At 45.2% G+C, this 10,101-nt stretch overlaps 1 protein-coding gene across 2 annotated transcripts; it reads right to left on the bottom strand.

The window, feature by feature from the left end:
- Window positions 1-1,992: 1,992 nt before the first annotated feature.
- On the bottom strand, window positions 1,993-8,135 carry MARCKS (myristoylated alanine rich protein kinase C substrate). Of its 2 annotated transcripts, none has more exons than XM_025381485.1 (2): window positions 7,623-8,135; window positions 1,993-5,787 (listed from the first exon to the last, which is right to left on the bottom strand). In XM_025381485.1, the coding sequence occupies exons 1-2, from the start codon at window positions 7,722-7,724 to the stop codon at window positions 4,891-4,893; spliced, it is 999 nt and encodes a 332-aa protein (XP_025237270.1). In that variant the 5' UTR covers window positions 7,725-8,135; the 3' UTR covers window positions 1,993-4,890. The 2 variants fall into 2 exon arrangements, with proteins under 2 accessions (XP_025237270.1, XP_025237271.1); XM_025381486.1 differs by lacking the exon at window positions 7,623-8,135 and adding an exon at window positions 6,094-6,252 and having other exon boundaries at window positions 1,997-5,787.
- Between the last annotated feature and the right edge of the window lie 1,966 nt (window positions 8,136-10,101).

Genomic DNA, 10,101 nt, shown 5'->3' with positions numbered 1-10,101 from the left:
GATTTAAATTGATTGCTATAAAAGGTTTACTTTTTTTCCCTTCTTGTATTTCCAGGGGCATACTATGCCACTTAGCTGTGTATTTAACTTCATTTAGCCTCCATCAAGGACCTGAAACAAAATGCTTATAAAGAATGCTATTTTGTCTTGGCGTGGTGGCTCACGCCTCTAATCCCAGAATTTTGGGAGGCAGAGGTAGGCGGATTGCTTGAGGCCAGGAGTTTGAGACCAGCCTGGCCAACATGGCAAAACCCCGTCTCTACAAAGAACACAAAAATTAGCCGGGCATGGTGGTGCATGCCTGTAATCCCAGCTATTAGGGAGGCTGGGGCACAAGAATTGCTTGAACCCAGGAGGTTGCAGTGAACTGCACTCCAGCCTGGGCAATCAGAGTGAGACCCTGTCTCAAAAAAAAAAAAAAAAAGCAAAGCTCATATTTTGATACTAGATGGTCGTTAACTTTGTAATGTGGAGTTTGAGACCACAATTACCCCGGAATTCTATAAAGAGATACACAGTTTATTTTTGAACATTCAAATTTCAAGTCCCATAAACAAAAATTTTAAAAAAAGTTTCATTCACATTTTCAACATCAATCTATAAAGAATTTTCTAAGAATGAAACACAACTTATATACCTAAATATGGGGCTTCCCTTAACAGTGGTCTTGAGAGGTTAATTCATTCATTTAGTTGATGCTTTTAAGATTCAAAGTATTTTTAGAATTTAACAAGAAATGTCTATTATCCAGAAGACAGTTTTTCTAAATGATGCTAAATCCTCATCTTTTGAGAAAAGGTATGGCTTATGATAAGTCATTATCACTCAAAGTAAGAAAGAGATCAAACTACGTATTACCATTTTTTTCTTAAATATGAGCTGTAACTATAAATAATAAGTACATTTCCATATGTCTCTGAAAGAGGAATTTCAGAAAATCTTTTGGGTTGAATAAATTCCAGGCAAAAAATTGATCTCAGTTTCACCTACCTACAACTTAAATGAAGAACATACGTAAATAAGTAACACTGAAAAGATTGCTTTTTATAAATTCATTAGTGACTGGCATATTACTAAAGATAAAATAGAAAAAAAAAGACAATCTCATCAGTTTTAGTGAACTACACCCAAGTATATCTATTGAATACTTTTAAAATATTGGAAATATATAGGAAATCCTAAAACTGTTGAAATTCACACCTAACCTTTCAAAAGTATTTATTTTCCATTTTCAGAATAGCATTCTTGAGTATAATTTAAAAAGAGTGCTGGAACTTGAATCCCCAACAGGGACTGGAACATTTACAGATTAAAAGCATTTTAAAATTCCTGTGTGGCACACTACTTTCATAGGATGTGGAGGGGGAAAAAAATGCTCAATTTGCAGTGAATGATTAAAGGGAAGTTAAAAGCTAATAGATCTCTCACTTAAGTACTTTTAAAATTTCTCAAACTTGACTGAGGCTACATTAAACTATACTCCCCTACCAACTGCTAGTCAGGCATCTATCTAAAAAATATGGCTGCATGTCCAGGGATGGATGGTGGCTCACACCTATAATCCTACAACTTTGGGAGGCTGAGGCAGGAGGATCGTTTGAGGCCAGAGTTCAAGACCAGCCTGGGCAACATAGTAAGGCACCTGCCTATAAATAAATAAACTTATATATATATATGGCTGTGAAAAGTACCTTACCCCAAATCCTTAACTTTAGTTGCAAGGTTACATTGTTTATATTTAGAGAAAAAAACTTGCATTGTTTCTCAAATATATTATCAAGTTCTAGCATTAAAATTTTTAATTGGCTTGGGGGCATACAACTCACCTTCAGTGGATATAATTTTATATGTTAAGTATAATGCCAAGCATATCATTTAAATCTCTTAAACTGAATGCTTACCTTTAACACCTAAGATTTTAAAATTTTCTCTAGAAATATTTGCATTTAAAAATAAAATTTGTAAAAAAAAATCCTATTTTAGCAGGCTTGATTATATCAACTGGTAAAACTTTATTTTACAAGCAATAGGAATTGGATCAAATGATTATTATAACCCAGGGGAAGTATTTTGTAACCACAGCAAATGCCGTTATACATACTGCCAATACAGATTTAATAGACAATACTGAACTGTACAAGAGTTATTTATTTTTCCTTAATCTCAAAGCTATTTTTAGTAATACAAAAAAGCCATATTAACATTTTTTTTCCGTTAGAAAACATGATGTACAAAACTTTGGATGAAAAGATACGTCAAATTTCATTTAATCGCTTGGAGGAAAATCCACCAACTCCATCAATACCACCCAAAGTGTTTTAGGCAGTGAATAAAATCAAAATAATGCATCTTAATAAATTCCAGCTGTTGAAAGAACAAACTTAGCAATATATAACAGTTTGCTACACAGGATTTTTGACTATTCACTTTGGGAGTTATTTTTAAAAATCCACTTTTTTACTGAGTCCTACTACACACCAGGCACTGTACTTGGCCATCTAGGTAACTAAGAAAAAGTTGGTTAAGATACAGAAGGCTCATAAATCAGTCCTTTGGTTACCAAATTCAATTTTTAACTTTCAAACATCCTCCAAGATCAAGAAAACCTAACTAAAAATACATACCCTTCTAAGTGTTATTTGATTTTATTAGTAGCAAGGGTGTTTGGTAAGGTCATGAACCACTATTTTTGATCCATTATTCCAATTAAGAGTGCATGTCAAAAGCTAGTTTGTTATTTTTCTAATGAGTTTAAGATTTGGCATTCAGTTGTTACACATGTGGTTCAATGATTTATCATGAACCCTAAACTGCACACTGCTCAAAAACAGCAAAACAGATGCGCATTAAATGAAATGGTTTTTAATACATATCTTAAAATTCAGTCAGTTTAGGGTCCAGTGAAGAAAAAGATAACCAGTTACCGGGTGGTAAAGGGCAGAGGAGGTAAACTAGTAAAGATTATTAATATTCAGTGAAGTATTATTGTCTATCTTATCCTTTGAGTAACAAGATGCTAACACACTTGCAAAAAAAAAAAAAAAAAAAAAAAAAAAGGCTTAAAACTACCCTAAAGGCCCATGAACTGACATCATCCATTCAACACCATTACTTTGTTACATAAACCTGTTTTCTTAAGGTATAACATATTAAGCAATAATTTGGAAATTAGCCAAGCACTAAGCAATTACAATAGCAGGTAATACACCATCAATTTTTGAAACACATTTGGCCACATTTCATGACCCATCTGCACTATGGATTCTATAGACTCTCACTCAGTTTAAAATTTGTTTCTGGACCTGAATTACAAGAAAATGGCTTTATGAAATTTTCTCATAAGACATTTAAATAGTCTTAGGTTCACACCCCTTTTGTTCTAAATGATTTAATCTGACATGCGATATAACTACAATAAAAATAATTATGTTCAATTCTTAAATGAAAACTAAATGCCAATAAATGGTAACAGATTTGACATGGAATGTTGTAAGATCTTCCTCTACGTAATCTGACACTGCGGATTATGAATTTCAGAGCTTGAAAACTTCAGATTAAGAACCACAAGAAAATTTACTCTTGATGGCATGCAAGATCTTCCAAAAAATTAACCTAAGACCTAGAAGTCTCAGTATTACTAGAACATAAAAAAACACAACAAATTTGTACATTTTATTCACATTTATTTTTCGCTTTTAGTGTGCTCACAGAAAATTAGAACACCTTAAGCAGGAGTTTAATAGCAATTTTTGTAAGCAAAGTTACATTCCATCTCTAAGTCAAATTGGTCAAAGCTTCTCCAGTATTTACAAAACATGATAGACAAGATGCTACACAAAACCATTGCATCTGAAGATTTTTTTTCCTTTATTCTCAAAGACGACTGGAAAAGAAAGCATTATCTGCTGTAATCAAAAACATACCACAGTATAAACAGTAACCATTCCACTTATCACAGCTTGGTTGAGTTTAAAATTTGTGTTTTAAAAGGTCCAAGATGACTGCAGTTTTACAAAAATGGGCAGGGTGGAAAGTTGCAAACTTCATGTGCTTCTGGATATCAAGATTTGTTTTTATACAATAGTCACAGTTAAAAACACCCTGCTGGTAATACATAATTACACTTTATTAAGGTCATAAACCAGCAATAAACAATAAAGCCTATACAACTTGTAGTTCTACTTAATCACTGACTGGTACAGCTAACATGAGATAAGTGAAAAGTTCCTATGGTTTAAATGAACTCCTAAGACTATGATCATTTTTTTTTTTTTTAATCTGGGTATTGGTGTTTTTTCTTTTTTCCTCTTTCCTTCTTAGTCAAGACTTGTAGTGTTGTAAACCTGCCTCACAAAATACATGGTAATAACTTTTCTTTAAAAAAAAAAAAAAAAAAGACAGCCTTTACACCATTTCTAGTGGCACATTATTTTGGCAATGTTATGCACCACTTCAATTTCCCCATTGTGACCCCTATCACTTCATTTGATATCCCTTTTTGACCCACCCATCTCCTTCATATATGGGCATGTCCATAGATTGACAAAGAAAGTTTACATTTTTGAATAAAGATGCAAAGTATGCAAAAACATTAATACTGATGCGAAAAAATAAAAAACAAAAGAGAAACAAGGCAGAGGAAGAAGGTGTTTTAAGCTCTCCTCGACCTGTTGGAATGGTGGTTAACAGAATGATTTGAGATGGGATCTGTGGGGGGGGTGGGGGTGGGAGAAAAAAAAATTTGGTGCTTAAAAAAAGTAAAATAAAAAAAGACATCTTTAAAATCAATCCCTGGTTGTAGACAAGTTCTCCAAAACCAGTACCTGGCACCACTCCAACAAACAAACAGGGGAGAAAAGTTCTTCGATTATCTCACAAAAGCTTGCTCTTTTACTCTGCCGCCTCCGCTGGGGGGGCTTCTGGACTGCACTCGGGCTGGGCCTCCTGTGAGGGGGCTGCGCAGGCTGACGAGGCGGCGGCGACCGCGGGCTCCTCTGCGGGGGCGGCCTCCTGCTCCGGGGGCGCGCCGGGCCCGGCGGCCGAGGGGGCCTCGCAGGCGGCGGCGCTGGCCCCGGCCTCCTCGGTCTTCTTCTCCTCTACCTTGCTGGGCTCCTCGGCGGCCTTGGTCTCGTCGCTGGCGGGTGGCTTCTCTGGCGCGACAGCAGCCTCCTCGGGCTTGGCCTCCTGCGGGTCGCCACCCGCCGCCCCCTCCTCGCCAGCTGCCGCCTCCTCGCCCGGCGCCGCTGCCTGCTCCCCGGAGGCCGCGCCCGCCTCGGCGGCGGCGGCCGCAGCGGCGCCCCCGGCGGCCTCGTCCTTGCCGCCTTCGGCAGCGGGCGCCTCAGCCTCACCGCCTTCTCCAGCCTCCTTCTTGTTCTTCTTGAAGGAGAAGCCGCTCAGCTTGAAAGACTTCTTGAAGGAAAAGCGCTTCTTTTTTTTTTTCGGGGTCTCGTTGCTGGGCGAGGGCGTGGCCCCATCCTCGGCCTTGGGCGAAGACGTCGAGGAGGCGGCCGACGCGGCCTCTCCCTCCGCGGCCGTGGGCGAGCCGGGCTCGGCAGCCTCGCCCTCCGCGGGGGCCTCCTTCTCTACCGGGCTGGCCCCGGCCTCGGGGGCGGCGGCGGCCGGCTCATCTTTCTCGGCTGCGGAGGGCGACGCCGCCCCACTCCCGGCTGCCGCGGGCTCCTCCTTGTCGGCGGCCGGGGCGCTGCCGTTGGCTTGCAGCTCCTCCTTGGCGCCCGACTCGGCGGCCGCGGGCGAAGCGTCGCCGTTTACCTTCACGTGGCCATTCTCCTAAGAGGCAGAGAAAGCGGGAGCGTCACTGAAGCGGCCGGGGCGCCGCCATTCCCGCCCCCAGCCCTGGACTGGGAGGGACCCGCTTCCCGCTAAGGCCCCTGTGGCCATCGAGACCCCACCCCCGCCGTTACGGGGAGGCGCGGGTGGATGCCCAGACGAGAGCCCCACGAACGAGGAAATGGGCACCGCTGCCTGGAGACCCCCCCAAAACACAACTGTAGCCCCCAAGTAGAACAGTGACCAGCCCGCCATTCAGCAAGTGCCCTAAAGATGAAGTCCGAAACGTAGCAAGCAAAGGCTAACCATGCCAGCCCTCGCCTTATGGGGGGCTTAGGGGAAAAAAGGTGCCAAGGAATAGTTGACACAGCAAACGCCCTTTGGAAGAAGGCACAGAGCCAGAGCTGGTGGTCCGCGCCTACGTTTCACATCCCTCTTTCGCCCTAAATACATAAAGGCCTCTTCAAAATACCAGGAATTCCCAGGGGGACCACAGCACTCGAGCCAGGAGCCCCTCCCCGCACGGGGCTCTTCGAGGTCCTGCGCCCGCTCAGGGCCTTGGGACCGGCAGGGGGCGCTGTGCCTCCACTGCGCCGCGCTGAGGGCAGGCAGGCGAGGAGGGGCGGAGTCGCGGGGCCACCCCGCCCTGCCCAGCCGGGCCCTGCCCGCAGGCCGAGGCGCCCCCGAGCCTGGATCGCGCAGCTCAGCAGTCCGCAAACAAAGCTCAGGTGGTTTCCTGGCCTCTTGGTCGGTCTGAAACCAACAAGGCAGGGGGAAACCCATTATTTCTGAGGTCTCGCCTCTGCTTCCACGCCCACCTTCCCCTGTGATTCTGCGAAGCCTGGGCGCTCCTCGGCGGTTCATTTTGCATTTTTAACGGGTTTAAAGCCTCTTGGCAGACTTCGCTTTCCCCGATAGGTTAGAGCAGGCGAAGCGACACGATCTTTTCTCTAGGAAAAGAGGCGTGGTGGGTGCCCAGTGTTTGCGAAGCAGCCACCCATGGCCGCCCTCTCGGGTCCACCCAACCGTGGCTATCTGCCTGGGTCCGGGCAGCGCCGGGCGGCCCCCCGCGGGTGGTCGAGGCGCCACGCACAAGAACAATCTCGACCCAAACGCACGAACCGCCTCTTTTTGACCATCTGGAAAGGTTCTTAAAGGACCTCCGAGTGTTCCCACCCCACAGATACCATTTAAAAATAAATGGGTGTGTAATTCCACAGACAGTCACGAATAAAGATTTAGGACAGTGGGAAAGCCCCATCAAAAGGTACCGAAGCCCTCTCTCCAACCCCAGCCAACCACCTTTCCAAGAACCCAGGGAACGCCGCCGCGGCATACAATAAGACAGCCCTTCCCTCCTCGCCTTTCTCCACCACCATCCCCACTGCGCCCCCCTTTCCCGACTCCCCCACCCCATACACACAATCACACCACCAGTTCAGAAATCTCAAAGACAATCTAGCTTCGACAACAAACCCGAGAGCCACCCAAACACCATTGTGCCCCCAAACACAAATGCAACCTGGCTGGGGGCGGGGGAGGAGGGCACCTAGCTAGTCACGTTCTGCCAATCTCCAAACCACGCCATTTTAGACGATTTATCACTCCTTTCCTCCCGTCTACTCAAGAATTCTACAGGATTCTAAGGAACCACTCCTTTGGGGGTGGGGGGAGACCCCTGCTATAAAAAAATACACAATTTGGGCTACCCATTCCATTCAACTTTCAGACTAGAATCCAGCCACACTCCTCTCCACGAATGAGCCTTGGGAGCCACCAGGAGGGAAGGAGAGAGAGACACCAAGTAAATGACCACAACCACAGGTAGAATTTACCTGCCCGTTCGCTTTGGAAGGCGACGAGGCCACAGCCGCCTCCCCGGGCCTCTCCGCGGCGGCTTCTCCCTTCGCTGCGGTCTTGGAGAACTGGGCACCCATGCTGGCTTCTTCAACAAAGAAACTCAACAGATCCAAGAGGGGAAACAAAGAGCCTCGGGTTGGTGTAACGACGGGGCGAGCAGCAGCAGCAGCGGCGGCGGCAACAGCGGCAGCGGCACACACACCGGTGGGAGGGGGGTGGGGGTGGTGGAGAAGACAGAACAGAACCGATTAAACACACTCCGGATAAAAAAATTTTAGTCGAAGAGATCAAAAAGCAGCAGCACAGGAGGGAGGGAAAAAGGGTGGAAAAGTCGAGCACAAAAAAAGGAGCCCAAGTGTAGTTCGAAAAAAAAAGAAGTAATAAAAAAATCCCAGATTTGTAGCCGCACTGTAGACAAGAGGAAAATGGAGAAATCTCCCTGGTTGCTAATAAGATGCGGGGTCCAACGCCCAAGTGCACAGATGAATGGGCTCGCGGGCGCTGACGCGGCCCCCGCGCGCGTCGGCCAATCCGCGCGCCGCACACAAAGCAGGGGGCGGGGTCTGCGCGCCTGGTGAACAATGGAGCCGCGCTTTGCAAACGGTTTGAAAATCAGCCTCAGACCGAGAATTAATGTCCTCCAAATAAATAAATCAATTAAAAAATACATGGCACTCGCCTCTCTCTGCTTGAAAATAATAATGCATTTCTTGATTGGCTTGCTTTGTTTGGAATTAATTAACGCGGGAGGGGGGTAGTTGTGCATCGGGGCGGAGAAAGCGTTAACTTGACTCGCATTGACTCTCGTCGGTCTATATCCGTGTGTCTCTCGCCACTCGCTCCCCTCCCCCATCTTTCCGTGTGTTTATGTGTATGTGTGTTTATGCGAGTGTTAAAGACAATGGTCGTGATTTGTGTGTTTGCAGCATGCTTTCTTTCCTTCTTTCTTTTTCCATATTGGCTTTACAGATAATGCGCAGGGTTTGTTTCTTCAACTGCTGCAATGGTTAAATCGTCCCAAATTGAAAGGTATTTAAACCACGAAGATCGAATTTCATCAAGCGAGATCGCAAGTTAGAATTAGGTCTGTAGGCCAGATGTGGAAAATGCAAAAGCGGCAGACAGCGAAGCCACACTCCCTTCCCTCTCCCACGTTGGCATGCAATAAAATATTTTGAGATTGGCCTTGGGCGCTCAACAAATTCCCCCTTCTCTGGCTATTCCCAATTAGTAATAGTTTTTTTCCACAATTCAAAGTGAGAGCCATTTACAGAAGATCGAAACTCTTCGCGTTTTATCACTGTTTGAAATGACATAATTTTCCTCTGTGGTGAAATGAGACACAGCCTCGAGTAGACGAATCCATATTTACAGTTGGGATGTTATTCGCGTCAATATGGATCGTTTTCAGCCTACTGCCAGAATCGAATGGACTCTTTTTGGACGTGTGAGTGTGTGAATGCGCACGCAGGCGAATGTGCTCCTGGAAGGAAGGGAGGCAGCAATGATGACATTCTAAACCGGATTGCAGTTCTAAGGAGAAATGTTCTGCATGTTGAGAGATAGCAAGATCCCTGAGCTCTCCAAGTCTAACTTGGGTTAGAGGAAAAGCTTCTATAATGGTACACAGGATACCTCCATCTGTCACTGCACTCCTTGCCACCGAAGTACCAGACGCTATTTGTGTGTGAGAGACAAGGCACTGACTTAAAGTATGGGGGGTGAGGGGAACCAAGGAAACAGCTTAATAAGCATTTTCTTCCCAAAGTTTTCACTCGTGGCAAAATCAGACCACCTTTTCTCGTTTACATTTGGTGATCCTGCAAGAAATAATCTTTCGCTTATGAAGGCGAGAAGCAGTCGAGGGAATGGTTCATTTCTCCTGGTGCTGGCTCTGAATTCTCAAACAGTTTTATTTTCTGCTCACTGTAGGGAAATAGGTCACACTCTGAGTGAAAAAGACGGTTGGTTCAAGCCAATAACTCTTTGTTCAAGCGTTGCTTTGAAAATCACCAAGCTGAACATTGTTACGTGAAGCTTCGTCTTCTCACTGTTCAGTTCCTTCAGATGCATTATTCGACCACGGTCATATTCCCCAGAGCTGATGTAAAGACGTTTCCGTATAAATGCATCTTGCCAACAAACGTGTTATTACCCTTAAGAGAGCCCGCTGGCCTGGCCCACGACCCCAGCCGCCAGAATGGACGCGAATCCCTTGTATTAGCAGTTCCAACTTGAAAAGCCAACTGGGCTGATCCGACACCACCATCCAGGCGATTCCCAAAAGCCCATTTAAGGCTCTTGATTTCCCCCCACCCCCAACGTGAATCTTGCCCCTTCCTCTGCATCCCCCTCCTATTTTAAATTGGGGTGACTGCTAGCTCGCTTTCGGATTTTCTCCCAGACGCGTCCTTCGCCCTCCATTTGGGGGCTGCTTTTATTGCTCCTTTGTTA

This window comes from Theropithecus gelada, chromosome 4 (assembly GCF_003255815.1).
Source record: "Theropithecus gelada isolate Dixy chromosome 4, Tgel_1.0, whole genome shotgun sequence".
NCBI classification, from domain to species: Eukaryota; Metazoa; Chordata; class Mammalia; order Primates; family Cercopithecidae; genus Theropithecus; species Theropithecus gelada.
Note: the sequence above shows the minus strand (reverse complement) of the source record. Positions and strands in the feature narration are given on the sequence as shown.

Bases quoted from the DNA above. Each gene is read 5' to 3' on its own strand.
- MARCKS (XM_025381485.1), bottom strand. From the start codon at position 7,724: ATGGGTGCCCAGTTCTCCAAGACCGCAGCGAAGGGAGAAGCCGCCGCG. The intron at 5,788-7,622 runs GTAAATTCTACC...TCTGCCTCTTAG, and splicing joins CTTCCAAAGCGAACGGGCAG to GAGAATGGCCACGTGAAGGT.